We start from the raw sequence: 16115 nt of genomic DNA on the forward strand, positions 1-16115 counted from the left end.
AAGACGCGTACGATTTTTATTTTATAATTGGGCAGAAATGCAGCTGTCAGATTTTTACTCTGGACCCAGCCCTGTAATATGTATATATATATATATATATATATATATATATATATATATATATATATATATATATATATATATATATATATATATATATATATATATATTCATTCTACTCATAAAAAAGTGATGACATAATTTGCTCGTGACATGACGTTTGTATACGCCTGATAACTGGCTGGCTTCTTCCTCCTTCACCAGCAGGGGGCGATCACCATGCAAATGAATGCTTTTTTATTTCCGGGTCGGCGGCTCTTCTTCCTTTCTCGTCGGCCGTCAATTTCAGTCGGTGAGTTTTTGTTGCGCTCTGTTGTTAAAATCCTTAAAAACGGTCGAATTACTGACTGTAACCGCGATTTGTTTCCGCTGGCTGTTTTCTGTATCTGTAAGTGTTTTCCTGTTACGGTTGTAGACGGAAGTGTTGTTGGTGAAGTTAAATATTTGAGGGTTCGCTGAGCAGCCACATGCTGCGCTAACAGCCGAGCTAGCCTGCTAACATTTAGCTAGCGTGCTAACTGCTGTTTTCTGTTGAACTTATTTTTAGTCTGATGTGACACGTTATAAACTTCATTTGGTGTTTTTTATGCCTCGTCGATCAGCAGGTTTCAGACTTTGTTGGTGATTTTGTTTTCATGTAATCTCAGATTTTGCTGCAGACAGTCTGTCCAACCGCAAACATGCAGAACGACGCCGGTGAATTCGTGGATCTTTACGTCCCACGCAAATGGTGAGTGGGCCCCTTGTTTTATTAACCATGGTCCTGTCTGAGTGTCCATCTGTCGGCCACCACCCCCATGTTAAACCTGCCTGCCTGTGTTCCAGGCTGTGCATTACATGTATGTGAAATATATGTGCAGTGAGAAAAGCCATTCCACTCCACTGTAACACACAATATCCACATTAAGGTCACAATGAATTAGCAGAAGAAAGGATGTAGAATGAAACAGCGATGTTATTCCTCACACTCAGTGTTGTATAGTAGCAAAGTAAAAATACTTAACTACTGTACTTAAGTACATTTTGGGAGACTTTGTACTTTACTTGAGTTTTTTAAATTCAGCTTACTTTCACTTTTACTTCACTACATTTCCGACGTTAATTGCATACTTCTCTTCCGATACATTTTAAATGAGCCATTCCGTTACTCGTTACAACAAACACACACACACATGAAAAAAGTCGTGGTGTTTTCACCTTGAGACAACTAGTGATTGCAACGAAGTCAGGCCAATTTGTCATGAGTCATGTCCAGTAGGCTTTTTTGCAGTTGCGCACTTATGGGGTATTTGTCAGGAAAATGATCATTTCTCTACATTGATTACATTCCCTGCAGCGGGTCTGTAATCAACTTTTCTGCAGCACTGTTTGCTTTGAACCTTGAACCAATCGAAGCAGTGATTCACAGATCAAAGCAGTGATTCGATCTACGATAGTGGATATATTGTTTAATTTCGCTTTATCCTAATTTTTCCCCACTAAAACGCTGAAGAGCATATGTCTGTGAGTAATATTTAATATTTTTATGTTAACCCGACCTGTTATGGTCTTCTGAAACAGTTATGTATTTTATAACTTATAAACGGGACCGATGCTAACGCACTAGCATGTCTATGGCATTTTCAATTATAAAGTTAGCATTAAGCTGTTCGCATCAGCACGTTTGTGTTGATTTTTTTTCTGTATAATTAATGGCTCAGCGTTCATTGTTGTAAAAGAGTCAAATTGTAATTTTTTAATTAATTTTTATTCATATGTTATAGCAACAATAATAGTCTACATAATAGACAATAATAATAGACTAATAACGTTACAATACAATTTTAGAGAAAGAGACAAAAAGAACCTAATGAAACAAAACACAACAGAAAAGATAAAACCATGTAACAATGAAAATAAATAAGTACATATAGAAATAAATAACTGTTTCCTGTGAACACCTAGTGAGTAGCCTACTCTCGTTTAGGTTTTGAAACCTTGTTTCTGAAGTGTTTGTGTGATGTGCACAACTTTCAGTATTTTGACTAATACTACCAGTCATTTACAAGCCTAGATAAACTTTGTAATATTTAAAAAAAAGTCAGTTTTTGATTAACATTTACTTGTACTTTTACTTTCAATACTTGAGTACATTTAGTTGTACATTACTTGTCATACTTAAGTACAATAAATATTACATACTTTAAGACTTTTACTTGAGTAGCATTTCAATCGATGACTTTTTCAATCAGTCATTTTTTTCAATGGGTATCTGTACTTAAGTGTGATTTTCCGGTACTTTATACAAGACTGCTCACACTGATGCAATTATTACTCTGATACGGTGAAAATGGGGAACCGTCATGCATGTATAGAAGAATAAGACTTACCCTGTTGAAGATGCTATCCTGGAATATAACTTATCATTGTTTAACCACTTATTTAATTTGAAAAGCTTTTGAAGTTCTTTCGTGGATTTGGGTGGCCCTGAAGGGCCGTTGGGGGATTTGGAATGGGATCCAAACCAACAGCTGGATCAGTCGGTGTCCTCATTTCTAACAGCTCTCCTCTCCATGAGCCTCTCGTAGTAAAATTAATATTGCTTGTTTGTGTGGAATAACCTGAGGCATGGATCAATGCGCAGTCCGACATTACATGGAACACACTCATAACTGGTGAGTTGTTGGTCCATCTCCAGAAGCTTTCCTCTTTCCAGTTGTTGTGGAACACACGACACGTCTACTGAGGGTTTTTGGTTTTCTGACCCTGCCTCACTTTGATCTTCTCAAGGAAATGGTGACTTGTCGGCTGTTCCACAGCTTGTGACCTCACAGCTCCATGGGGGTGAATCAGTGTAGCATTGTTGTCCCGCATCAGTGCTTTCGCTACCTCCCCCTGGAAAATCTGAACAGGCTTTCTCCCAAACTTCTTGCACTGCTCCTTATAGAGGAGGTACGCATTCACCACTGTCATCATCAAGAGGTGGAAAAGATCTTTTTCCACTATTTGAGAGTTCTCCTCTTGAAAGCAGGAGAAGAAACCATCTGGTCGTGCCTGTCGACAGCACCCATATATTTCTCGTTATGATAATACAAGCTGGACGCTATATCAGTTCTCTTGTGGATCACCTGGTCTGGTCAGGAACAGTACTGAAATTGGCACCGTGAATCGTTGTGTGCACACAGACCTCTTACCTATTGTGCCATTTCAACACCTGCATCAATCCATTCGTCAACTCGATGTGCTCTCTCTCCCTGGTTTTGGCATATTATTCTTGCTTTTAATGCATTTAAAACCAGTCAGAATGACTCGCGACTTGCACCGCCTCAGGTGATAATTGCCAACAGCACCGCTACATTAAATTTCTGTCGAGAACCCTGAGTCTCTAATAACTGATCTACCAATAATTGTGTAGATGTTGGTGCTGCACCAGGCACATCCCAATACTAATCACCAGAAACATTTTCATTTTATCACCAGACACTGGAGACAATTTTCAGAATCATGAATTTGGCTTCAGGTTTCTCCCTTTGTCCAAACGCAAAAAAAAAATCCTGTGCATGCCTGTTAGATTCCATGGCCAGGAGATTCATGAAATCATCGGTGAAAAACAGGTTGAAGAAGTCCATGCGTCTTCTAGTGTTATGTTTGTCTTTGTCCTGTCCTCTGTGAAAAGCAGAATCTTCGGGTCCAAGATGCCCCTTGTCCAGTTTGCATCTTTGAGTTTCCAAACGCTACGGTTTATCATCTTCGGGGTCATCTGACTCAAAACCCAGGAAATCATCGTAATCTTCTGTCTTGAAGATTTCCCTCAATAATTCCCTATTCTCCGCTTCTACCATGTCAAGAATGCTATCTGCAGTCGCCGCCATGATTCAAAGACTTTCCACCCCCTCTATACTGGGGAAAAGATGTCTGACTGATGCAAAATGGGGATTGGACCCGGACGTATGTCTGACGTGCGCATGGGGATCGGGATTCAGCTAATCCTTGGCATTCATTGGTTATTATGCCGATTCTGGGGGGGTGCTCTCCAAACACTAAATATAGCGGGCCGGCAGTCAATGGAAGTTTCTGTGAGGGGCGATATTTTGAGCATCATGCATGGCGGTCCACTATATATATCGACGAGCAGCAGGACTAGAGTTAAATCCATGGGAGGAGAAGCGGGTCAAACTCAACTTTTAGGTTCATGTTATTTCATGGTTTTCAGAGTTGTTACTGAGCCTCCGAGACAAATCGGCAGAACAAGTCCATTATCATCACAACCTTTTTCAGCGATAGGCCTCAGTGGTAACCTAAAATCACTTGGTGTTTGAAAAAAATGAATGTATCAGAGGCAGTAACTATTCTTAAGAGCTTTTATGGCGTTGTCAGGTGTGGTGATTTTACAAAAGCGGGTTCTTGTCTTTTAAAGAGTGTAATGAATTCATGCTTTTTTTATGTTCCAAGTTTGTGAAGTCTAAATGTACTGTGTTCCATCTGGGACAGTGTTCAAGTTCAGAAGTGGCCACAGTTGCAGCAGCTGTAACCCTAAATGTTGTGGCTGTTTACGACAGCCGGCATAGATTTTCTGAAGTGTTCTGTGACACTGTGCCCGTTGCTAACTCCTCACTTAGTTTAGTGGTACGTATCCCTGCCTGTCATGCAGGAGACCTGGGTTTGATTCTCCGACAGGAGAACAAGACTTTTTTTTTCCTCCACTCCCTTCATATTCACATGTTTCCTGTTTCCGTTATTTTGGTTCATGTATCTCTGGAAGGTTTGGATTATTACAGTTAGGGTGTCACGTGACCTCTGTAATAACACTATGTAACACAATTTTTGTTCCTGGCTTCTAAGTGTTATATTTCAACTGCTTGTGTCTAAAGTCTATGGAAAAATGACTACATTCAAACTTTGATTTTATTTTTTTTTAACGTTCTAAAGTTTCTTGAAATTTCTAGATAATTCTGGAAACTTCTAGAAAATTCTGGACAGTTCTAGTGGTTAAAGAATATTCTAGAAGAGTACTCAGTAGTAGTGAAGACGAATCGAGAATATTCTTGAAAACAGACAAATTTCAAAATACCATTGTCCTGATCACAGAAGCAAAGTTTCTGTGGAATAACAGCTATTTTCTATTTATTTAAGGCATAACAGGTTAGGAAAACACACTGTGTACCCAGGAACAAAACAAAAATAAAAATTTGTTACATAGTGTAACCTACCAACACTGTTACCGTAACAATATTAACATCCTTTATGTTAGCCTCAAGATTTATTTAAAATCTTTTTGGCCAAAAGCAGAGTTGCAATGATTGAAACTGACTCAGCTAAACAATTGTTTAAAGTGAGTGAGTCTCACTGAGTGCAGACCTTACTCTGAGTTCTTTACTGTTGAGTTATGATCCGATCATCATAGTTACTATCCTTACATTAACATTAAGTAAATAAAGCATCCAATCCGAACATTATCAATTTGCTGGACTGCACGTTGAGCACTTGGGGTCTGAAAGTTTACCGATACTTGTGGTTTACAAAATAAACTGTGAAACGTTTGTGTTACAGCTCTGCTAGCAACAGAATCATTGGAGCCAAAGACCACGCCTCCATCCAGATCAATATTGCAGAGGTAAGAAAGATGCACACTTTGCTTTGTCCTTGAAACTCATCAATGTGACTGGTTACAGACCACAAGGTGATAAGTTCTAAGACTCTGTAACAATAATGATGCCACGATTCAGTTCCATTTATCTGTGACTTCATTTAAAATGTCAGGTTTTATTGTAATTACACCACAGGTACATTCAGTTTATTTTGTTTATATAGCGCCAAATCACAACGCTGCCTCAAGGCGCTTCACACAAGTAAGGTCTAACCTTACCAACCAAGTTAACATTTTCTCGTTTACATTTGAAACTGAGCTGCCCTTCCAGTGAACGTCATCTTGTCCCATTTGTCGCAAGTTGGTGGCTCACTTCAGTAGACGACGTTTTTTAAACGAGCTTTAACACATCGTTTTGATGGCGACAAATTAAGAGTGTTGCTCCTATTGTTGTTATGTTTATTTTGGTGTGTGTGTTGCACTGATACAACTTTTGAGTAATGTTTAGTGGGGGCCACAGGTTCGCTAACCACTAATTATCGAAGTTAATGTTTTCATTAGCGGATTAGCTTTTCAGATAACTTTGAAAACCATCAGCGAACCAATTAGCTTCCGATAAATTTGGGTCTGATAATTTTTAGACCGCTAACATATTTTTGCGGGCATAATGAATAAAGCTTAACAGTTAAATACATTTTTGAAGTCTGAAATCAAAGGTTTTTGTGCCTGTCTGTTACATGTTTTGTAGCAGACAGACAGCTATGAGAGGTGCAGCTCCATCCTCTGCAGGCAGAGAAGAGCTGACTACCAGAAGGGGGGGATAATTCTCTTAACACCATACAGACTTGCCGGTATGTCACCCAAGTCATGCACAGGCTGAATGTTTTGACTTATGGATAAATTTTTAAACAAACTAATTCCTGACAAGTTATTGAAATTAATGTCACGTCTGTCGTTTTAGCAGGTGAAAATATTAACTGTGCCCACAACTGGTAATGTTCATTCATTGAGGTTGCACGGTATGTACAGTTTATACGGTATAAATTTAGCCTGCGATAGAGCTTTGGATTCCACTGCCTAACCGTGGTAACGCAGTTTTTTGATCCAGGTAAACTTCTGTGAAGTGTCTGGAAACTGCTGCTCTGTTGCTGCAGGGGGCTGAGTGTGAGAGGTGGAGTGTTCTGAGCTGAGGTCTGTCTCTCACTGTTCATGCAAGATGTGCAATGCAGCCATCACAGAGACACTGGCAGACAGCTCAGTGATGTGGACAGACAGCAGCATCTGTTTTCAGTGTCACTGTGCCGTCAGCTGTCTGTGCTCTAATCAGCTTGAGCACTCTGAACAGCATCCGAAAAAACCTCCATTAAAATCTTTCATTAAATAATCCAGTTAATCTAATAATTCTGTGTCCGTACCTGCTGTTCTTTCAGAAAGTTACTATTTACTTTTATAGTAGAAAGGTTTTGTGTTCTCAAAAAGCTCCCAAGTTTGGTGGAAGAGGGAAAAACAGTCTGACTGGGCGAGGGAGAGGGGCAGGGGGAGTATTAGTGTGCCTTAATTGAGAGAGTGGCGACATGACGAGTTGGAAAAAAGCGGTCACGTGACTCATGGTGCCATATTTCTTCACTGAAAATGCCGTGTTGTTGTGCATTTGGAGGCACAAATAGTTACAACAAGGGCTTCAAGATGTAAAGATTCCCTTCAGATCCGAACAGAAGAAGGAAAAGTAAGTCCCTTCGACTGCTCCCTTGTTTTGCACTTGGGGTCACCACAGCAAATCCAAGGTGGATCTGCATGTTGAATTGGCACAGGTTTTATGCCGGATGCCCTTCCTGACGCAACTGCACATTACATGGAGAAATGTGGCAGGGGTGGGATTTGAACCATCCGAACAGAAGAAACATTTGGGAAAATAAAGTCAGCCGTGTGGGGTGGAAGAGACTTCATCATCAAAGCCTTGAGAGGTAAATTTATTGTTCAGTCCCGTGTACAGTAAACCCACCTAAACCGTCATCGTATAAACCAGATATTCGCAGTCGCCTGACAAAAAAAGTCCTGGAGTTTTTCTGTTGTTTTCTATGTAATAAACATAGTATATAATGGATTTTTGCTCACATCGGATAAAATGTACCGTCTGACTGCAATGTATTTCCATTAAAAACCCAGAGCAGTCTGGACGTGCACAGTAACAGAGATACAAATTAAAGTTCAGCTGCCGATTTGAGGAAAGTGGGACCGGAGTCATTTCTGTGATTAAAAGCCTGACCGTTTATTTTTTTCACACTGTGCTGAGACTCAGACCTGAAGCCTGACGTGCACCTGCTAAATCAGACACAAAAGGCTGTGATTTGACACTTTTCTGCTTTTAATCCTTCATCTGCCATCATATTGTAATAGTATTTGTGGTGCGCACGTTGATTACAAATGGATCAAAAAAGTCCGCAACTTTACAGCACGAAGTCGGTTGTTGTTCATTCAGCTGCTCCCGGTTTTGTTCGGGATCGCCACAGCGGATACAGCCAAATCCGCATTGGTAATTGGCACAAGGTTCACCCCGGAAGCGCTTCCTGATGCAACTCCAGTTTTACTTGGAGAAACACACACAGCCGCTGGTGTTCCAAAGAGGTCTCCCATCCAAGTACTAACCAGATCCTTCTCTGCTTAGCTTCTGAGATCTGACGGGATCAGGCTGACACAGAGCAGATCGGCTGCACAGCACAAAGTCGGTAAAAGAGGAAAATTTACAGCTTACCTTTTGATTTGGAGGTGATGATTGTGGAAAGAAAACCATGTTGAGGGTCATATTAGTCCAGAATAAAGCATACTCCAGAGCCAGAGAACTTTATAACTCACACACGTCATTGCATGACACGGAGTTACAGAGCTGCAACTGCATCAATCAGGCTTTAAATTTATTAAATAAGTCACCATAAATTGTAAATTTGTCACAAATAGGTGTTAATTTGCATTACATGGTGAAAAATACCAAGTTTTAAACTTGAGATTTTAGGGATTAAACTCTTCTGATTTAATGGAAAATGCATTAGAGCACAACTGTTTTGTCCATTTTCTCAAAATAGGGTGCCTGTGATGAATTGGTCATATCTCCCTTGATACTCAACACAAGTCTGTCTAGTTTTTTGAAAATAGAAGAAAGATGCCTCTTTCAGATAAAACCAACTCTTCAAATTATGTACTTGAAGGACCATGCCCCAAGTTTTGAATATCAACAAAAAAAAAATTTTTTTTTACCCTTTTCATTGGTGGAAATTGTTGTTTCGATGACAGGACAGTCCAACTCTCTAATTATAGCCGGGAGACTTCTTAAAGCACGTAGGCAGGTCAGTCAGTGTACCTGAGATTTTTCAATGTTTAGTGGGAAGTAATTGCACACATAACATCCTCATGGTTCTGATTCTGAAGGAGGAATTGACCATCTTAGTCAAGTCTAGCCCAATGTACATCACACATCCAGTCGGCCCTCTGCCAAGTCAAGTTACAAAGATGGAGTCCGGTTGGAATTAATGACTTAAAAGTGAATTGCTGTTTAAATCAAATGACACTAGGGCTGAAACAATTACTCGAATAATTTAATTACAAAAAATTATCAAGGCAAATTCTGTGCCTTGAAGCTTCGTTTAAACGTTGTAGTACATATGCCAGGCCTGTGTGTAGCACTGTAATGTCCCCAGAAAAACAGAAGACTAGAGCATGCGCTCAGGCCATGTAACAGCTAATAATTTAGCCCTTAAAGCTACCGCTTTCCAATGCGACACAGTAAAATAAAGCCTTTTAAGAGAAAGAGGGTCCACACTGATCATCTGAAATAGACTTACTGCGCATTTAAAGCCAAGTGGTGTTTGTCTATTATTAAAAAACACATGGTCTGCACCCCCCAGACCCCCTGCGAATTTTCCTCGGATTTCACGATTTTCATTTCACAGCCCTGATAAATTTATGGCTGGGTAGAAAGCTGAAAGGTTGAAGTTTTTCATACCAATGTCAGTATTGGTCCTGCATTTTGTCAGTCTCTTAGACAACATGTTGAATGTAGGCCCTGCGTTGGCCAATTATGGCCTGCAAATGCTTTGGGGAAAGTGTCCTGGTGGACTGCATTTACAGAGCACTTTTCCATCTACATCCGACGCTCAAAGTGCTTTACAATGATGTCTCACATTCGCCCCAATGTCAGGGCGCTGCCATGCAAGGCGCCACCACACCAGGAGCAACTAATGGGATTAAGGACCTTGCACAAGGGCCCTTATTGATTTTTCCAGTTCAGGCTGGGATTTGAACCCAGGATCCTTTGGTTCAAAGCCCAACGCTTAACCACTAGACCATCACCTCCCCTCCTCCCTCCCCCTCTCCTCTTAAGCTACTGTGTGTAAATTTACATTGTGTCGGTGTTAAATTGTGAGACATAGGTCTCTCCTTCACTGGATTAAAAGGTACTGTGTGTCATTTTGAAGTTGAGAGCAAATGCTATATCCAGCTGTCCACCGGGTCAATAGTCCCTCCCCACGTAGAGCAGACGTTGTGTTTTTTAAAAATAGAGAAACACACTCCTTCGCTTTAAATGCACAGTAAGTCTATTTCAGATGATTAGCGTGGACCATCTATCTCTTAAAAGGCTTTATTTTACTCTGTGTCACGTTGGAAAGCGGTAGCTATTGTTGCTAATTTGATTAGCTGTTATGCTCCAGTGTCTTTTTTTTTTTTTTTTCTTTTCTCTACAGACGTTGCAGCGCCACACAGGCCTGGCATATATACTACAACGTTAAACGAAGCTTCGAGGCACAGAATTTTCCTCGAACATTTTTTGTAATCGAATTATTCGAGTTACTCGATTAATCGTTTCAGCCCTATTTATAACCTTTTCAAGATGATTTATTTTATTAACTTAGACTTTGACAGAAACATGCAGGAAAGTTTGATATTAAATATTACACCAAAAGTCATTTTTTGTTTATTCTTGCTTTCAATACACCACTCAAAAAAAGTCAAAATTGGTAAAAATAGGGCTTGCCAGTAATGTTTTAGAGGTATAAAACTCTATAGCTCATCAAACCTCTGGTTTGAAAAAGCGGAACATTAAATAACACATCGGCCAGGAAACAACAATTTACCCAGACTGACTTCAAATATGAGTAAATTAAGTCCGGGGGGCGGGGGGGTTCTTGCTTCATTTTGGAAATGAGGAAATGCCTCAATCCTGAAAACAGTTGATGTCTTCAGAGTGGGTGTGCCATGTAGTGTTCAAGAGAAGAAACTTCAGTCACTGACCCAACAACAAGTGTACCAAAACATCACATCTAGGTTTGCTTCTTAGATGTACCTTCTGGCAAATTGTAGCTCTCATTTTGAGAGCCACACAATAAATGTTCTCAAAATTACATTATATCTGTTTTTGTTGTCATTATCACTTTAGCTTTGCTTAGGGACCCATTCAAAACACTTGCATTATAATTTTTATACTCAAGTTTATATCGTGATATATACTGTTACCGTGAAGGGATTCAGTTTGTACTGTAATTTGAGTTTTAGGTCATATCGCCCACCCCTAGTCATTGATTATGAAACTTTCCACTCGTTCATTTTGAGGTGCAGTATTTTGGGAGAATAACTATTTAGAATTCATTGAACATCCTAATTGTATTGACTCATGCAAGGCGCTAAATCCTGAATTTTCTGCTAGTGTTGAGTTTTGAGTTAATTTGTTTTTTTCTCTGCAGGTTGACAAATTGACGGGACGTTTCAACGGTCAGTTTAAGACCTACGCAATCTGTGGCGCCATCCGCAGAATGGTACATCAACATTATTTTAAAATACTTTTTTCTTAAATGTTTAACTCCATCTGTTGCAGTTGCTTTGGCCAACAGTTTGTATGAAAGCTTGGCATGTGTGTACTTGAATTTCAGATGATTTGAGTCTCTAGTACAGAATATTGGGTGGGGGGAGGGGGGAGTCGTCCTTGTTCTTCTTCTCTTCCCTCAATCTTTTTCAAAGTGAGACGATGAATGGTGGTTGTGGTTGTTTTTGTTGAAGGGATTTGTAATTTTCCTGCAGTGGGAGTGACGTAGAACAGAGTAATGGTGCTTTTTCCTTCTACAGGGTGAGGCTGACGACTCCATCCTGAGGCTGGCAAAGAACGACAACATTGTCGCAAAGTAAGGGCCTCGTCCGCACACACATACGCAAAAGTAACTGTCAGAGTAAAACTAGATGTTCTGTTCTCAGTGAGGATGATGGATATTTGAGCATGGTGACCACAGACTGACACTTACTGCCAAACGTAAAATAAATAAATCTACTCTCACAGTTGCCATAGTAATGAGGACAAACCACATGTTGCTTTATCTTAAAGAGTAACTAAACATGAGCAACGAGCAATGGAGTAATTGTAAAGCAAATTCTGCGTCGCAAAGCGGTTATCATATCACTGTGTGAGGAACTGGGAGATTGATGTGGCGCCCCTGCGTGCTGACATGCACAGAACAGAATTAGTGACAGGGGTTCAGTGGTCGTCTCCTGCATAACCGGGGACAGACACACTCCTCCCCGGGCTGTGTAGAATTTTACAGAATTAAGTGAGAAAGCAGAAAGTTTGACCACATTACACCCATTTTGGCGTCTCTTCACTGGCTTCCTGTCCCAGTGAGATCAGATTTTAAGGTTCTGTTACTAACCTGTAAAATTGTTTATGGACTGGCACCTCCCTACCTAGCTGACCTAATTAAACCTTATGTACATGTCCGGGCTCTGCGTTCTCAGGGTGCAGGACTACTTTGTGTCCCTGGGGTGAATAAGAAGTCTGCAGGTCACAGATCTTTCTTTTATCGTGCCCCTGTTGTGTGGAATGATCTCCCTGTGTCAATAAAACAGATTCTGTGGAGATTTTCAAGACTAGCACTTATTTTCCCTTTCCTATGGCTAGCATACTGGCATAGTTTTGTTTTATGCTTTTTACTCTCTTAATTCATTTTATTAGTAATTGGAGCGGGCCTCAGCTTTACCTAAATTCTGGGTCTTTTAGTGAAGTTTAGGGCTAGTGGCCGGCGATCACCTTAGTATTTCTCTGTTTTTCATGTTCTTTAATGCTGACAAATTATACTGTATTTCTTGTCTTTCTGATGCCTGATTCTGTTTTTTGTTTTTTCTCTCTCTCTCTAAGGTGCAGCTCTATCCAGAGGTGGGAGTTGTATTTGCGTTGGCGACCCTCCTGTTCTGTGCACCAACAGCATTTCCTGTATATTCGTTTTGTGAATTGTTTCTGTAATTTGTTTGTAGCATGGCCCAAGCAGAGGGTCACCCTGAGTCTTGTCTGCTTGAGGTTTCTTCCTCAGAGGGATTTTTTTCTTACCAGTTACTCTGGGGGTTAGTAAGGTTAGACCTTACTTGTGTGAAGTGCCTTGAGGCAACTCTGTTGTGATTTGGCACTATATAAATGAAAATAAATTGAAAAATTAAGTGAATGTTTATTTATGTGTTTTCATTAATTACACTTGGTGCAGTAACTAAAACACAGCTCTCTGCAGTCATCATCGGTTGTCACTTTCCCTCTGACTCTTCATGGTCACACTTGTCCAAAACTGGACAAACTTGTGCAGATTTCTCCCCAAAATTCAGCAGCTCCCACCATAGTTTCAGCGAGACTTTTAGGACAGACTTGGAGATAAGACCTGTAAAAGTAATGGTCAACAAACACTGAGAATAATTACAAAATAAAGCTCATTAGCCAGATGCTGCTAAATGAAAACTGCTACTATATTGTGTTGATCCGGGGTGTGTATTTTTATTTTTTATTTATTTTTTTTAAGGGATGCTGAAGATGCAATCCATTCTGGTTTAATTTTTTTATATGTGGTTGGGAGAATTACATTTGTTTATTTTTTATTTTATAAAAGTAGATGAACTTAAAACCTTTACAGAACCTGAATTTTATGGGGAGTCTGTCTTAAAGAGGATGAAGAAAATTGACCCAATCGGCAAGTAAATAAATGCTGCTCTTCTGAATCGCTGCTGCTGGGATCTGAAGTCGCGTATGCAGCGGTTCCAGATCCTCAGATACATGTGATGTCATAAACCATGTTTGGTGCAATCAGAGGGTCTTCAGGCAAATTTATAAACTTGGTTTTGTTTGTCAGTCTCGGCATCCAGAGTTTAAATCGTGTTTGAGCAAAATGGTGACCTTCAACACTTTGACACATTGTGTAAATTGTTTGTAGTTTTCCGACTTAATGTATTTTTCTAACTGATAAATCACTTCTTTTCATGTTTGTGCTTTTAATCCACCAAATGTCTTTGGATTAGAAGATTAAGTGTTTTCTTTGCTTCTTTATTCACAGGAACTTCTGAAGGTGGCGCTGTGGAGACTTTGTTAAATAAAATGTGGAGGAAAAAGTTGCTGTCTTCTTTTTTTTTTTTTTTTTTTTTTTTTTTTCTTCCCTCATTTATTTGAGAAGTAAATGGGATTTGGAACTTATTGCTGATTTATGGTTCGTCATCCATCATTTGTATGGAAATAACGTGCAGAATGACTTCATATATATATATATATATATATATATATATATTTATAATTTTATCATGAGGGTAAATAATAAATTTATCTTCAGTTGGGCGCAATTTAAAAATATATATGGCCAGATAATGTTGCTTTAATTTACATATATACCTGAAAACAATGCTGCTGTACAACCAGAATCCTTTAAATACAGAAGTTTTTAACTGAGGTACCGTTGACCGTCTGAGGTACCGTCTGACCAAAATGTGAACAAAAGGATAAAAAGATGACATATTTAGCTTTTGTTGTTGATGAATAGGTTTTCCTAATGTTGCTGAGTTTTTAAATCTGTGTTCCTCACTCGAGTTGGACAGCAGAATGTTTATTTATCCAGGTATAGGATTTAACCAGCAGTTGAAAAGCAAGGTATAAACCAGCTCAGAATGAGATTGGTGGATTCTGATCATGTGATTAAACACGTTTTCCAGAAAATTAAGTCCTGTTTTCAAAAAGTTTAAAAACGCTTACAGCAGTCAGATTTCTAATGTCCTGGATCACCTCCAAAATTTAGTGGAGTCTTCATGCCCTAATATCTATCTGGTGCAAATTTGGTGAGAATCTGGATTAGTTTTGATGTAAGCCTTCAAAGCCTATGTAAAGTGAAATCTTGATCCGAATCACCTCTAAAATTCAGTGGACTCTTCCATGGCCTTATCTGTGGTGAAACGTTTGTTAAAATCCATTCAGTAGTTTTGATGTAATCCACTAACACGCACGCTGATGATTTTATTACGTCGGGTGTAATAAGTTTAACCTTTTTATTTTTATATATATATCTCCATTTAATGACTTTTAAAAATGTCTTCTTTTTTTTTTGTTCACATTTTAAAGGGGTTTTATAGTGGTTAGCACGAGTGTCACAACAATAAGGTGATGGGATTGTTTCCCATCTAGCGTGAGTTCCCTCCGGCTTCCTTCCACATCCAAAGACGTAGATTTGGCGGGTTGGAAACGTTAAACTGTCCGTAGGTGTGGTTGAGTTTGTTTGTGGCCCAATGATAGGCTGACATCCTGTCCAGAGTGGAGCCGGCCTCTAACCCTGTGATTGACCACCCACCCCTCCCCCCCACCGCGACCCTAAATCATGGGTTAAAGTTCTCCGTCACCACGACGGGGTTCCGTCAATTGGAAAATTTAACCACACATACGCGCGCACGTGGTGTCTGTTTTGGGGCCGAAATATGATACTCTCACTGTCAAAGCAGCATCCCATTCTGCGCTAATCAAAGCAGCAGCAATGTCAGCGTGGATGCCGCTGCAACGCGGAGGAAGGGAATGTGTGACTTTTCACTCCTCTCCGCTCTGTTTACTCCTTGCCATGAGCCACGGTCTTTCTCCTCCCTGTCTTCGTGAGAACACTGGCAGACACTCCCCAGGTAGAGCAGGGCGTGGCTTTGCTTTGAACCAATGAAGCATTGATCCGACTCACTGCTTTGATGGTTCGTCATTTTATTTCGCTTTCTTAATTTTGCCCCGCTAAAACCCTAAAGACCATATGTCTGAGTAATATTTACCTTTTCTATGTAAAACCGACCTGTTATTGTCTTATGAAACAGTTGATGTATTTTATAACTTAAAAACCAATGCTAATGCGTTAGCATGTCTATGGCCTTTTCAATGTTAAAGTTAGCATTAAGCTGTTCGCATCTCAGCAGTTTTCTGTATAATTAATGGTGCAGCGTTTGTTGTCATAAGAGTCAAATGTATTATGAATTGTAATATTTTATTTATGTGGTTGTCCATTCCGCTGCTCCCGTTTTGTGTTCGGGGTCGCCACAGCGGATACAACCAGATCCGCATTGATACATATTGATAATAATAGCAACAACAACAAAAGTAATACTAATAATGCTCCAATACAATTTTAGAGAAACAGACAAAAAGGACCTGATAAAACAAAACGTAACAGAAAAGGAAAAACCAACT

General features: G+C 39.7%; 1 protein-coding gene across 2 annotated transcripts; it reads left to right on the forward strand.

Moving 5' to 3' along the window:
• The first annotated feature begins 254 nt into the window (after positions 1–254).
• Positions 255–14025, forward strand: rps21 (ribosomal protein S21). 2 transcript variants are annotated; one of them, XM_034171774.1, is made up of 6 exons: positions 255–352; positions 708–790; positions 5590–5653; positions 11359–11430; positions 11738–11793; positions 13972–14025. In XM_034171774.1, the coding sequence occupies exons 1-6, from the start codon at positions 290–292 to the stop codon at positions 13979–13981; spliced, it is 348 nt and encodes a 115-aa protein (XP_034027665.1). In that variant the 5' UTR covers positions 255–289; the 3' UTR covers positions 13982–14025. The 2 variants fall into 2 exon arrangements, with proteins under 2 accessions (XP_034027665.1, XP_034027666.1); XM_034171775.1 differs by having other exon boundaries at positions 338–448.
• Positions 14026–16115: the final 2090 nt, after the last annotated feature.

The sequence above is a fragment of the Thalassophryne amazonica genome, chromosome 6 (assembly GCF_902500255.1).
Source record: "Thalassophryne amazonica chromosome 6, fThaAma1.1, whole genome shotgun sequence".
NCBI lineage: Eukaryota > Metazoa > Chordata > Actinopteri > Batrachoidiformes > Batrachoididae > Thalassophryne > Thalassophryne amazonica.